This window comes from Aedes albopictus, chromosome 3 (assembly GCF_035046485.1).
Source record: "Aedes albopictus strain Foshan chromosome 3, AalbF5, whole genome shotgun sequence".
Classification (NCBI taxonomy): domain Eukaryota; kingdom Metazoa; phylum Arthropoda; class Insecta; order Diptera; family Culicidae; genus Aedes; species Aedes albopictus.
The window spans coordinates 5197008-5212739 of NC_085138.1; the positions used below are offsets into that span (position 1 = coordinate 5197008).

The window sequence follows — 15732 nt, forward strand, 5'->3', positions numbered from 1 at the left end:
GTTCAAAATTTCAAATATAAATCGTAAAAAAGCCTTCAATGTCATGCTTTTTATAATTAAAAAAAAAGTAATATTGCTTAAAGATTCGCAGAACTTAACACAAATTTTAGATTGCTCAAGGATTGCATTGCAAAACTTTGAAATTTTTGATATAAAGTACGTAGATTACCAAATATAAGGGAAAATAGATATAAAAATGAATTGTTAAGAAGCTGTCCGAAAGGCTGACAGTGACGGTGAGGGGTCATGTTTTTGTATTCGGAACTCAAAAAACTCAACTCAACTCAACAACTCAAAAAGGCAGTTTCAGATTCATGCATGAAATCGACACATAAATTGTCGCAGATTTTTTTATGATAAGGAGCTAAACCAGTCTATAGGAGGAAATCTCAATCATAGAGACAAACTAACAAGTTATGATAGTGATGTAAGTAAAAACGTCGTCCCGAAACGTTTGTGACAGCACGAATACCTGGAGATTGACAGTAATTATAGATGACAGTATTATGGAAAGAACTTCAAAACAGTTTCTTGAAATATCTACTTTGAATTACAAGCTATTGATAAAATCGAAAACTAAGCTGAATCATAAAAATTCCAGCAATTTGTGAGTCTCACAAAAAAAAAAAAATTCAAAATTCCGGAAATATAAAAATTTGTAAAAATCTAAATGTTTTATGAAGATTTTATAAATCCCGAAAAACATTCGTAGACTTTGGAAATTTAGAAGAGGGAAAACCGCTTTGAATGAGTTTCTTTTGAAGTCTTCCACAAAAAAGCCAAAACATTGGTATCGAATACAAAAAAGGGTTTGAGGTGACACTAGTTTTACAAAACAACACAAAAACAGCTAAAAATATATTCTGCCATCAATAATAAGAGTTTGTTCTTTGTGTTCTGGCCCAAAAGCCTGCGGCGCCCCTGAGAGATGTTCACGGCGCACCAGGGCGCCGCGGCGCACAGTTTGGGAAGCACTGCACTACTCCATTGTGCTACTCAGTCTCCTTAACATGATCTCCTCAGTGGATCTATGCTGTAGAAGGAACACATTACATATTTTGTCACTTAAGATCACTGCACATTTTATCCGATAGGCATCTAAAAGCACAACAATGAACCGCATCCCTCAACTATTAGCATCGTGAGATGCCAGGTTAAGAGAGAATCGATTATGGTTAGGGTTCACAAAACCATATTATGGAGATATTGTCCCGGGTTTCTTGGGCAATCCCTCCCAGGAGTCTAAGTGAATCTTTCTCAGGTTTGTGGAGGAATCCATCTTATGGTCTAGAGAATGTCTTTCAGGGTTCCTCCAGCGCATCCTTCTCAGCATTCCGAACATTTTTTTTGAGAATCCTTCTCAGGATTCTAGATGAATTTATCTTAATAATGTGAGAGATGCCCCCTTCTAGGATGCCTTTCAATACTGCAGGAGAATTTTTCTCAGGAATCTGGAAGAATCCGTCAGGGAGTTTTATCCGTCTAAGCATTCTGGGAGAATCCTGTGGAAAAACTTCTGAGGCAATCCATGTTAGTAGAGCCACGCGAGACACACGCATACTACTACACAGATCTCCTGTAAATTTCGTTTGCATCATTCAGGAACGTGTACACTAGCAAACGTCAAAGCGATCGAACTCTAGCACCTCTGGTGGAAGGATCGCGGAAATTAAACGAAATTTAAATTCATCGTTAAATCCATGTACCAAGGCCTTCCGAAGAGTGAAACGTCTGTTTGTCTGTGATTCTAGGGAATCTCTCTCTCTATTCTAAGGGAATTCATTTCAGGATTTTGGGGTATTCCCTACCAAGGGTGATATCCCTTTCAGGATTACAAGTAATTTCTGGATGATCTGGGTTGATCCCTCTAAGGATTTTTTTTATTTCTTTATTATAGAGATTTTCAGCCATAGGCCCCTCTAAGGATTCTGGAAGATCCTCAGTTAGGATCCCACTCAGAATTCTGAGAAAATTTTTCGTAGCATTCTCAAGAACTCCTCTCAGAATTCTTGGAGAATCATACTCATCATTCTCAAACTTGTGGCGAAATCCCTCTCTGAATTCTGTGGGAATATTTCCTAGGATTGTAAAGGGTGATACGGTCAAAACTTGGTCACACAATTTGTTTCATAACTTGAGATTGCGTACACCAAAACAGCTGATTTTTGGACCAGTAATAGTACATTATATGTAGCTTATACCATAAAACTTTCATCAAAATCGGTTTAGTATTTGCGGAGATATTGTGAATCCTGAAAACTGCAATTTTAAAATTTTGTTCAAAGAGGATTAAAAAATAAGAACACACTTTTACTCTTTAATTTATAGAGCCAGAAATACTGAACCAATTTCAATAAAAAAATTTCTGTATGTAAAGTATACATATCAAAATGTTGTGTAAAAATTTCATTCAATTTGATCCAGCCGTTACAAAGTTATATTTGTTTAGGTGGTCAAATTTTGTCAAATTCTGTCAAGTCAAGTCAAATTTTGGTCACACAATTTTTTTCATAACTTCAGACTGCGTACACCAAAACAGCTGGTTTTTGGATCAGTAATGGTACATTATATGTAGCTTCTACAATAAAATTTTCATAAAAATCGGTCTAGTATTTACGGAGGTATTGTTGAACCCTGAGATCTGCAATTTTAAAATTTTGTGCACAAATAAGAACACATTTTTACTGTTTTATTTATAGAGCCAGAGATACTTAACCGATTTCAATCAAAATTTTTCTGTATGTAAAGTATGCATATCAAAATGTTGTGTAAAAATTTCATTAAATTTGATCCAGCCATTACAAAGTCATATTTGCTTAAGTGGCACCCGGTCAGTTTTTTTCATATTCAAACGTCTACAACTTTGAAAGTATTCATACAAAATGGCTCAAAATTTTACTAAGAACATATTTTCATAATAGTATTATACTGTAAAATTTTGATAAAAATCGGAGCAGTATTGGTAGCTCTATAATCAAAATTGTGCTTTACTGACCTTAAATTTCCGAAAATTTACTATGGAGCGCCTTTGTACAAAATTTTAAAAAGGTAGGTCGATGGTTTTATCTATATATCAACCAATACTTAATCGATTTTTATGAAAATTTTATGGTATAAGCTACATATAATGTAGCATTACTGGTCCAAAAATCAGCTGTTTTGGTGTACGCAGTCTAAAGTTATGAAAAAAATTGTGTGACCAAATTTTGACCGTATCACCCTTTAAGGGAATCCTACACTGGATTCTAGTGGTATCCTTCTCGGGATTGTGCGTAAGATCCTTTTAAGATGCTGGGGGAAGATCACTAAGTACTCTTCCAGATTTCAGATTCTCTGAAAATTTGGCTTTCGGGGGTAATGCCACCAGGATCCTGCGAAAATTTCTCTCAAGATTTTGCGGAATTTGTCTCATGATTCTGGAGGCTTTCTTCTTCTTTCTTCTTGGCGTAACGTCCTCACTGGGACAAAGCCTGCTTCTCAGCTTAGTGTTCTATGAGCACTTCCACAGTTATTAACTGAGAGCTTCCTCTGCCAATGACCATTTTGCATGTGTATATCGTGTGGCAGGCACGAAGATACTCTATGCCCAAGGAAGTCAAGGAAATTTCCTTTACGAAAAGATCCTGGACCGACCGGGAATCGAACCCGTCACCCTTAGCATGGTCATGCTGAATACCCGTGCGTTTACCGCCTCGGCTATATGGGCCCGATTCTGGAGGCTATATTTTTCAAAATTCTAAGGCTCTTTCTTTCAGAATTATGAATTATTGAAGAATCTCTCACGAGATTCTGGGCAGAGTTCTCTAGAGAAATTGTGATTGTGAAGAATCCCTCGCATAGATTTTGTGATTCCTCTTAAGATTCGGAAGAAATCCTTCTCAGCATTATACGAGAATTCCAGTAGAATTCTGTTTTCTGTATTTTGGAGCAGTTGCTCCCAGAAATCCCTTTCAGGATTCTGGGAGAATCCCTCTTAGTAATCAATGAAAATTCCTGATTTGGTTATAGGAAGATTCTGTTGAGATACTGGTGTAATAATTCATAGTATTCTAGAGGAATCACTCTCAAAGTTTAGGGACAATCCCTTTCAGGAGTTTAGGGGAGTCCTTTCAAAGATTCTGGGCAATGTCTTTCAGGAATCTGCGGTAATTTTTCTGTTTTATGTGGAAATATCTCTCAGAATTCCAGAGAATCATTCTCAGGATGCTTGAGAAGTCCATTCTAGAAGTTTTCATAATCCCTCCCAGGGAGAATCCTCATCAGATTTTCGGGAAAATCCCTCTTAGGATTCTAGATATATTTCTTTCAAGAATCTGGAAAAACCCCTATGATCCCTCTCAGGATTCTGGAAGAATCACTCGTAGAATTTTAGAGAATACCTTTCGGGATTATGGCAGGCTTATTCCCAGAACTTTAAACGATTCCACCCAGAATTTTAGGGGAGAATACTTAAAAGGATTCAGGAGGAATTCTTCTCAAATTTCTGGGGGAATCCTATCTTCCATAATTCTGTGAGAGTATAGTCTTAGGTTTCTTTGGCAAACTCGCCCAGTATTTTGAGGCCAACCTTTCTCAGAATTCTGGAACGCTTCTTAGGGTTTTAAGCTACGCTTTTTAGGATTCTGGGTTACTTCTTTTAAGTTTCTTGCGGAATTCATCTTAGAATTCCGAAAATCTGTTTTGTTTGGTGGGAATCTCTCTCACAATTCTTGATGAATTTATCTCAAGAACGTGAAAGAAAAGCTCTTGGAATTACTCTCATGATTTTGGGAGGATTCATCTTACGATTCTAGGATAATCCTATTTACGCATCTGGAACATTTTGAGAGAATCCCAAGGGAAAGTTTTTTTTTAAGGATTCTGAGACTATCTATCACAGGATTCTGGGAGAATTCCTTTCGGGACTCTGAGACAATCCGTCTCATAGGTATGGGGTAATGTCTCTCAGGATTCCAGGAAACTCCTTAATAGAATTCAGAGTGAATTCCTTCCGAGATACCGGAAGAGTCTTGTTTTCTTTTCTAGATAATGTCGCTCAGGATTCTGGTGTTATCATTTTTAGCATTCTGAAGAAATCTCTCTAATAATTCTAGAGGAACTCCTTTCATAATTCTGGAGGAGTCTCTTTAAATATTCTGGGGGAATTTCTATCAGCAGTCTGCGGGAATTTATTTCAGTACAATATGGCAATACCTCTCTGGGGATTTTTCTTTCGATTCAAAAATATTAAATTTGTTTTTTTTTTCAGAATGCACTTTAACGTTTTATTCATTTTTGAATCAGAGTCTTGAAGTGTTTTAATATTTTGAAATTGAATTTATTTAGACAAATAATGTAACAAACGAATTATTTTGGAGTTTTGTAATATTTTATAATATCTAATCGATGGGAAAACATCGATTCAAAGCATTCGATTAAATCGGTGAATCGATTCTGCTGATCCGATTCGAATCGATTCACACAAATCAATGTCTCCCCCAGATTTGCCTAATGCAACATCAGAAGCGTTTCAAGTGGTCTGCACGTGAATTCAAGAAGGTTTCAGATCGTTCTAAAGAGTTATAGGGGCGTGCCAGGGGTCTTCCAGGAATGTTTCAGAGAGATTCAAAGACGCTTCAAAGAATGACAGGGAGGTTTCATGGGTCAAGATTAAGATTAATGGCATTTGAAAGGGATTCAAAGGGTTTTAAGAGATACGTGGGTTTCAAGCACGTTTTAGGGGTTTCAGAGTAGAATTTTTAGATTTGCTCAAAAGCCTCTTGAGAAGCTCCCCTGAAAGCCATTGAAGCTCTCTCTGAAACCCTCTGAACCCTTCCCAAGTACTCCTGGAACCTCTTAGATCCCTTTATTTCCTTCAAACGCTCCTAGAAACCCCCTAAAATTCTCTGACACCCTATGGAACGGATCTGAAACCCTTGAAACACTCCTGAACTCCTCCGAGATTCCATGAAATATACCTAAAAGCTGCTACAATGTCCCAGAAAATCCTTGAAATCCTCTGAAACTCCTGAATCGCCCTAAAATGTTCGTAAAACTACCCGAAGACCAATGAAAACCTCCCTAAATCTTCGAATGAGTGTAATCAGTTTCGTACCTTTTAATTCCGCCCTATGTTACTAAGGTACGAAACTGATTACACTCATTCGAAGAGGGTATTCTGCTTAGAGGGTTCGAAAAGTCGGTACAAGCTTCCTAAATCTACTGAATGTTTTGCAACGTCGCTTAAGGACAGACTTGTTAGAATCCCAAAATGGTCGACTTTGGAACCTACTCACGATTTCGAGCGCACAAATCTCTTCGTGAACAAAACCAGAAGATCAGGTGCCTTCTTATGTTAAGCTTATTACAAGTGAGCAAGAATAGAATAATGAAATACACTGTTGTTTGAAGCTTTCTTCTTGAGATTTGTGCGTCTGAAGTTCTGATGCACTTTTGTAGCGTAATTTCAAGACGTTTGTACTTAACGCCCCATAAGTCCCCTAAAACTAGTAAAAATGCTTCTGATACACAGAATAGGCTCTTGCAACTAATGTGAGCTTCTCGCTAAGTACTTTCTCAGCATTTTAATTGCAGTTCTGCCAGAAACTTGCCAAGAATTTTGTCAGATGTATTCCCATAAATTGATTAATCCTCATAGAGGGGATGGATAATCTATTGTGTGCAATTTTAGTAGCCTATGCATTTATCTGAAGAATAACGCGCCAAACCTAGGGACTTGGGCAATCAGTTTGGAAGAAGAACAAATGTTAGAGTGTGATGATTGTTGCAACTATGTAAGTACCGAGAATACTTCTGCATACAATCATCACGCGATAGGCGTTTGCTAGTGTGGATGGATGGGAAAAAAGAAGGTACTTTTACTCAATCCATGGATAATGTATAGGGAAAGTATTGATTTTTCTACAGGCCGTAACGTTGAAAGTTGGAAGCAACATAGAAGTTTTCTCTAGATTATGAATACAAAAAGACAATCAGGTAATTAGGTAAAAAAACAGAATAACAATCCATGGTTTTGTTCTGAAACAATCGCACATAAAAATGACACACATTCAAAAAAGAAAAGATTTAAAAAGATAGTATGAAACGATTTTATGGAAATTTACATGATTCGAAGTTTACATTACATGTAAACTTTATAATTTGTATCTGTAGATCAACACTATTGAGATTCGAACCAATAGCATGTTGCTTAGAATCATATCTTTTATCTTCAGGGTACTTGGTCGTTTGAAATATAAAATTTATGCTTACTGTGCAATGCTTGAAATTAGATTGAGGCTTTGCTTTCTTAAGAAAAATTGTCATTCGATCGAACCAATTCGTGCACTTTAAAGCGTAAATCATGTGGCGCATGATCTGAGATGTCGATCTGTACTCCCTACTGTAAAAGCATATTAGACTTGTATTGAACATACAATTGAATAACGCTATTTTCAGAATCAATCATCTTCGAACTCTCTCAGCCCAACGTCCTCAGGTAGAAGAAGATCATCTGTTATGTTTAATGAATATGTTATACATCATACGCCTCCAACCATTCCAGCACCCACGACAGATAAAAATGTGTATTGCTTGGAAAAAATGACCCAAACCAGCGATAGTGGAATTTGGCAGGTATTTTAAACCGTCCAAAATCGTACCCAGTCCCATGGCATACTGAGCAAAGCGTTCCTTCTTCCAGGTCAGCCTACCACAATCCATCCAAACCATGGCAACGGTTTTCAACGACTACTCAGAGCTGTGCATGACCGACGCCATGACTTGCCAAGAGCTTCTGGCGTTTTCGGTGGCCTTCTCGGCGGCGCTGCCAACCGGGCACACCACGCTGGAGTCGTTCTACTCGACCCTCACCAGAAATCGCACCAATCAAAGCAATAATAAAACTTCGTCAATTACAAATGTGCAAGGTTACGGCGGTGAGAGCGTCGCGCAGAAATCGCCGCCGAATGCGACGAAGAATTTGTCGCAGAATGTGGCCAACATCAACAATATCAACAATGAAGAATTCGCCTGTTGCTACGATCTGTACCAGAATGTAGCATTGGAGGAGCCTCCGAAGAAACATTCGAAGCCCTATCGATGCGTGGCAGCAACGTATAGGATGGTCAAAAGGGTGCTACACTGTATCAGAGTGTATATCAAAAAGCTGGTGGAGCACAAGTATTTCCAGCAAGGTATATTGTTGGCGATTTTGATCAACACCCTTTCGATGGGAATCGAGTACCACAATCAGCCGGAGGAATTGACGGCCATAGTTGAGACTAGTAACATCGTTTTCTCGGCCATATTCGCGGTCGAAATGGTTTTGAAGGTGATTGCGGAGGGACCATTTGGATATGTAGCTAATGGGTTTAACGTGTTTGATGGAGTTATTGTCATACTTAGGTACGTGGAGAGAAAAATGTATGAAGTAAGACACTGAAGTTTTTATCTTTTGTGTAGTGTTGTCGAGCTTGGACAGGCATATCTGGGCGAAGGCCAAGGCAGCTCTGGCCTGAGTGTTCTACGAACGTTTCGGCTTCTACGTATACTGAAATTGGTGAGATTCATGCCAAACCTTCGGCGCCAACTGTTCGTGATGTTGAGAACTATGGACAACGTTGCAATCTTCTTTTCGCTACTTATACTATTCATTTTCATATTCAGGTAAGTTATATCGACAAACAGTTCTAAACATCCTTTAAAAATATTAAATACCGTGCTAAAACAAAACCAGATAAATCGGATCATAATATTTCGAAACACTAAACTAACACGAGAATATGAAGTAAGAAAAAAACAAACATTTAGATTGAAATTGCAGTGCAAAGTAACACAACCAAATTGGTACACATTCTGTACATTCCAATAGAACATTAGCTTACATAGATCCCCACCGTCCAAGCCACATTAACTTTCACGAGTGTCTGTTTCCAATGACGACAAGCTTTCAAACATTACATCTCTATATATCAATATTTCCCAAGTATCCTTGGAATGAACCTATTTGGCTGCAAGTTCTGCGAACAAAACGACGCGGCCAGTGGTGGTGAAGTCGAGTGTGATAGGAAAAATTTTGACAGCTTATTATGGGCCTTGGTGACAGTTTTCCAGGTATAACAATGACTTTTCCTCAAATTTAACCTGATATGTTTCGCTTCCATTGTACATGCCTCTTGTATTATAATAACAATTCCTTTATTGAAATGCACCAGTTCGAATAAACAATTACGTGGTTGAACAGTTTTGTTAAATTCCAATCATTTACAGTATGCCACCACCTTTAGTTTCGATGCATTTGTTCTTCTGTTGTCCCTTGATTGAAATTGTAGCTCCAAATTATATAACAAATTCAATTCATTATCCTGCATAGCAAAGTTGCGTTCCGTACAATGCGTGACGTTCAAATCCACATATTCATATATTTTTTTGTGTTTTGTGATGGTTTAATCTTCAGTTCCACGTGCTTGTTTTCTCTTTTATGATTATTTTTTTCTCGATGATTTACGGTTGTTTGTTATATTTATCATATGGAAAATGCTTTGTTACTGTCACGTTTTTTACTGTTATCTGACTAAAATGAATGGGAGCGCATACGTTTGACATATGATTGCAGAATTGGCTTCTCAAAATTAAAACTTTTTTTACTGTTTACTAATATCTCTACAAATTTGTTATACAATTCCTATAAAAAGAAGGTTTTTAAGAAAAATCTTTCCCAAGGTAAGTTATCGACGAAGGTACCTTTAATCGACATACTTAAATCTAAGCTATTCCCAACCCACATACTTTTTACAGTCTGCTCAATTTTTACATCGAGACTATATTGGATTTTGAATCCATTGAGAAACTTGTTCGAAGGAATTTTAATTATACAGTGTATACATCATAAGAAAAATATTCAGAAATTCTAAAATAACTATGACGGTTTATTCTGCGTAGGTAATCGCCAAATGTATCGTAAGACAAAACAAGTTTAGTATTACCCAGAATATTTCAAACAGAAATGAAATGAATGCGTGACCAAAAGTCAAAAGGCATTATGTCTTTCAACCGATATTGCGATATTGTAGGTCACGCTTAAGAATATTTTTATGTTGCAATTTAACTATATTGACATTGATATTGTGTTGTTGCAGGCGATCAAACTAAACCATAAACGGACAATTGGTTGATCTACTGTGATTGTATCGTTTTAAGCTAACAGCAGTCCATGCTTAGCTATTGTTTAATTTTGTAGAACGAAACTGAGGCAATTATAGTTCTGCATTATTCTCAAAATCTTGGGTTTTACAGTTTACAATTTTGGAGCCATTAGATGAAGCGTTATAGTCAGTGCTGAAAATGTCGACATATCTAGATTCAACCACCTGTCGAAATGACATTTTTAGCACTGGTTCTAGTGATGCAGTTTGAGTGAATCAAAAATGATGACATTCAGTCACGAAATCAATTTTGGTGTTCATTGTATGATTAATATCGACACATTTTACTCGATTTTGTAGTGTTATTTCGATTACTATTATTATTACTTTATTATGAAGAATTTTAGCCCATGGCTGATTTATTCCTTTATATTTCTTATATTTATACGTCATAGTTTGTAAAATTTAACGGATTCAACAAAGCAAACTTTTTGATTCTGCACCTATATGTGAAACCTAACGAAATACCAAATATACTATATTAACAATATAGGTCACTTCGTGTTTTCACATACAACGACATGGAGACGCCGTTTACGAATGATTACAGCACCACCTGTTGTCAGAAAAAGTCAATAATTGTATTTTGATCATTTTTTGTTTACCGTGTAAGGTGACATTTCTGAAAAAAGATGTTAGGGGTGTCAAAGTTTTCTGTTCCAAAAAATCGATTAATAAATAATCGATTTACAATATACACAAACAAAATAATGTTGCGCATTTAGTTCACCACTGGACGGCGCACTCAGTCTTTTTAAGTGCGAAAACGTTAATAAAAGTCTTTATAAGTGCTAAAACGTTAATGCATCAAATCCAGTTGATATCTTCAGCGCACTATTTCTTTGATTTATGCTGAATAAGTGCTCTGAACACACCGAGTTAATTTGTTTCAATCGCGCACTTTAATTTACGTTTTCACATTCATGAAAACTCGTGCGATAGTCCAGTGGTAAACTAAATGCGCTATATTTCATAAGATGACATCTACGAATACATCTGTAGAAGAATTTGAATGCTTCCTCATTAACGCCACCGAAATCGTTTCACTTCGAAATTTAAAATTTTCACCCTCAAAATTAACTTATATTTTGCGCTGGTGGATACTATTTTTCTTTAACAAAGGCTTTTAATATCATCTTTCTTAATGTCCATGTTGACATACATACATCGGATTGGATAGCTTACAAAAATACGGAAGATCACCAACCAAATGCACGTCAAATTTCTTGTGGGAGAGTGCAAGACATTGAATCCAAGGGTGCACAAGCTAATGGACAGATGCACGAAATTTCAACGTTTGAGTGCTTATAAAAAATGAGCTCCGGGACCGGACCTGAGAATAGAACCCGTCAGATTTAATTTCGATTAATTTTGTTGTTCTTCCGAAGTGAACTGTGAGTTTATTCGAATACTGGTTGTTAATTCCGGACTAATCGGTTTCCTTTGTTGTTGAATGTGTGATAATTGTGTTGTCAAAGATTGAAAATTTACACGATCGTCGCGAAATCCTTCAAAGCTCATTATTTTTAAATATACAGTCATGGGTTTGTGGGTGAACTTCAGTTAGTAAAAATATTCTAACAAATTCACCTGCTGCAGAGTGATAATCCTCCATAAATTTAGTCAGGCATTCCTTCAGATGTTCCTTCTGAATTCCTTCTGATTTTCCAACGGAAGTTCCTTCTCAGTTTGATCTTTTCTGTAGCTAACCGGAAAAATCCGTTGTTGTTTATCCGTTGCTAACCGTCGTTAATCGCGTCTAACTGCACCCGCGGCTCAATTAGCAGCGGTTAGTAACGGTTAGGCACGGATGTATACGGATTTTCCGATTAGAAAAGGATATGTTATTCCCCTTGGTTTCCTTCTAGTTTTTTTTCTGAGATTCATTCAGAAGCTCTTTGTAAAATTCCTCCAGGAGTGCCTTCAGAGATTGATTTAAAGTTTTTTTTTTCTTAAATTTCTCCAGAGGTTCCTTCGAGGATCTCCCAGGAGTTCCTACTGAAATTACTCCAGCAGTTTCTTCTGATGTTCCTTCAAGAATTAATTCTAGGAATCCTCAAGAATTCTCTTCTAGGATCCGTCAAGAAGTTCCTCATAGGATTTTCTTATAGAAGTTTCTTGGAGTTTTTTCTTGGATTCCTGCAGAAGCTCAGCTCCTTCAAGGAGTTTTTTTACGAATACCTCCGGGAGTTCTTCTGGAATTCTTCCAAAATTTTCCAAGAACAACCAGAAGTTGTTTTAAGGATTTATCCAAGAGTTCCTTAAAAAACCTCCATCTGGGAATTTCAACCGGGATTTCTACGAGTATTCCTCCAAAAGTTCCTTGTGGAAATCACTCCGTCCTTTTAGGATTTCCACCGAGTCTTCTGGGATTTTTCAAGGAATTTCTTTTGAAATTTCGTAGAATTTCCGAAGTGACTTTGTAAATCTCCAACGCGATTTTATACGCGATAATATTTTTGAGGGATCTTTCCAGGATTCCTTCAGAAGTTCCCTTTTTGAAGTATCAGAAATCCTCCAGGAATTATTTTCGTGATTCCTTCCGAGACTTCTATAAATTTGGAATGTTTTCAGAAGTACTTTTTTCCTAGATTCCCAGAAGAAATAAGTGAATACTAGATTTGTAGTAATAAGTTGGTTTTTTGTATGGTGAGATGCTAAACTCTCCTTTTCTGCATTGAAACGGTGCAAACTCATGGGTATTATAGGATACTGCAAGATGACGTCACGAAGCCGTGCAATGACAGTTCACCGAGCTTGTTTACATGGACTTAGTCTCTGGCGGAGTTCCGGCAAAACTGTTTTTCAATACAATTTCAGTGAAACGGTAATTAGACGATTGGTTTTGTACTAGTGGAGTTGAATATAATCGATATTTCCGTATCATAATGTTTTCGGGGCGGAAAACATAAATTTAAATTTCGCCGGACGTTAAAAATTCTAGCACCTTGTAAACAAGCTCGCTGAACTGTCAAACAAAGTGAGGTTAGATCAGGTGCTTGCAGTACTCTATAGATAGTAGAGTAACAGTTTACTCTACTATCTATAATGGGTATTATGATTCTTAGCCTATTTTGATGCTGCTTGAGCGAAACTTTGGGGAAATATGTTGTTGGAGTTGCATTAAATGAGAATACAACAACACAGTTACCCAAAGTTTTGCTCAAACAGCATCAAATCACACAAGCAGTCATAAAACCCTTGTTTTTTGTTATCATTATTGCAGTTAAACGGTAACTGCAGTAACGGAGAATTTACTTTCTCATTATACAAATCATTATACTACAAAGTACTTCACTGATTGCGTTTTATTCATGGAGATATGTAATCCCAGATTAAAAAAAAAATGTTGGAGGAACGCTGGAACGCTTTCCCTGAGCAATTCCGGAGGAGTTCCTAAACAAACTCCAGAATAATTTCTAGGAGGAATCCCCCAAGAGCTTCAGGAGGAATCTTGGAGAAAAAAAAATCCAGGGTGCAATTCTTAAAGGGATCTCTTGTGCAATTCTTAAAGGAAATTCTTGTGTAATTTCCGGACAAAATACCGTTCATAACTCGCTAACGGAAAGTTCGATTTGGGTCGTCTGTGTTTTAGTCTGTTATGAACGTTTATTGGTTCAAATTTACTTCTCATCTGCAACTTCGCATTCGCACGAGTCGCGACTTCGATTTGGTGCTGCGACGATAATATACGCCAGAAATTGTTCAAGAAGAGAGAATAAAATTTGTTCTTATTTGAGTAGTTGAAAAAAAAATCGATTAATGTTTAATCGATTATTTCAGAAGAAATGGGCATCCCCACCATGCAATGACAGTTCGACAGAATAAACGTCATTCGGATAGCGCATGCACTTAGTGTGTAGTAGTACCTCTTCTGACGCTTGGTGGCGCCACATTCACTAAAAAGGTGTCGCCAAAAAATCGCAAGAGTGACCTATATTGTTAATATAGTATATTTGGAAATACACACAATAAAGTCTAAAATAAGAATTGTATGCCCTATAAATTTAACAAAACCAACGTGGCCATGGTATACTTGACGCATATTCTTATGTCATGCCTTTTCGTCTAGTTGTGTTTATATGAAGACAACAGCTTCTTTTGTTATAACAATATATTATATTACGTATAAACACATAAACGTTTGAACCTGTCACAACTATGACAAAAATGAATAGATATTTCGCTTTACTATATTTTTTTACTATTGCAATGCACACATTTGGACGTTGAAAAGTATTGCAGCGGTACGAGAGCATACATAAATCAAAATTATATATCAATTGGGTTCTATGTCACTGTTTTGCATGTGATTCATCACCGATAACTTATTTCTCATTGATAATCTGCAAACCAATGTACAAAAAAATCTAAGGAGAAATCAAAAACTAATAAATTCACCCATATTGGATCAATAGTTGTTTCTAACCGCATACGGAATGGTTTCATATTCATTGATAAAAATAAGTGAGTCGATGCTAATATACTGACAATAAATACCACTGCCATAAAAACACCCATAAAACCAATATTTTATCACAACATAGAAACGAATACACAATACATTCAGCATTCTACATTCCAAAATAATTTATAGCATACTTGGCATGTACTTGTTTGGAGGTAAGTTTTGTAAGTTTGTCGATGAAACTGGACAAGAGAGGGAATGCACTTGTCCCGAAATAGTCTCCAAGCATCCTCTGTGTGAATGCGATCGCAAACATTTCAACAACATTCTGTGGGCCACGGTGACGGTTTTTCAAGTAAGTATCGAATGGCAAGCTCTCGTCCCACGTGTTTTTTTTTCTATTGCGGCAACAATACTTTTTAGGTGTAGTAAGTCGTCATTGTTGTGCCCACTCTTCTTAATACATTCGATGTCATTTCAAAGTGCTAAAAAATTGAGCAATACCTACTGGCTTCTGCATGAACATTCACTATGTGCATTATTCCGAACTTGAAATTGTAGTCAAAATTGATTGACGTTTGAAGTTACGTGTTATTATCTACCTTTTTTCCAACAGTTCAAACAACCTGGACGGAAATTAATCAATTTTTTGTTTTAGAATCTCAATTGCCAACTATATTTTAAAAACGTTAACTAACATTCTTGGGTTAGTAGCCCAACAAATACTTTCATTTGTGAAAAATAGAACGTAAATTTGAACAAACTGGCTTTCATACAAAACGATCTAGAATGTTATCCGAATGTTGAAAAACATGTTACTGTTCCCGAAAATTTAAGCAGTCACACTGGTTTTTGTTACAATCGGTTTATTTTAAATTACACAAGCGTCTGCCATTCATTTTCCTATAATTCAAAATAATTATATTATTTATGATTTAGTTTTGTCATAACCTCACTTAATTTGCAAACTTTTCATCAACAGTGCTTATCGTGAAATATGTATACTAGCATATTAGAAGAAACTCGTTTAGTCAATCAAAAATATAGCGATTCTTCATATGTCCTATGGAACTCTATATGACTACAGTAAAACTCAATTGTAATTAGCAGAATTCGTAAATATCTATTGTTGATTTAGTA

At 36.5% G+C, this 15732-nt stretch overlaps 1 protein-coding gene across 11 annotated transcripts in view; it reads left to right on the plus strand.

Annotated features, from left to right (window-relative positions):
- LOC109414162 (voltage-dependent T-type calcium channel subunit alpha-1G) overlaps positions 1 to 15732 on the plus strand; it is a 75171-nt gene that overhangs the window by 26400 nt on the left and 33039 nt on the right. For 7 of the 11 annotated variants that reach the window (XM_062858401.1, XM_062858402.1, XM_062858404.1 and 4 more), the window contains 4 exons: positions 7438 to 7614; positions 7682 to 8385; positions 8443 to 8646; positions 14782 to 14947. In XM_062858401.1, coding sequence (XP_062714385.1) covers positions 7438 to 7614; positions 7682 to 8385; positions 8443 to 8646; positions 14782 to 14947 — 1251 coding nt within the window. Of the gene's footprint in view, positions 1 to 7437; positions 7615 to 7681; positions 8386 to 8442; positions 8647 to 8966; positions 9094 to 14781; positions 14948 to 15732 lie in introns of all 11 variants that reach the window. The other 4 variants (XM_062858409.1, XM_029852026.2, XM_062858406.1 and 1 more) reach the window with 2 other exon arrangements.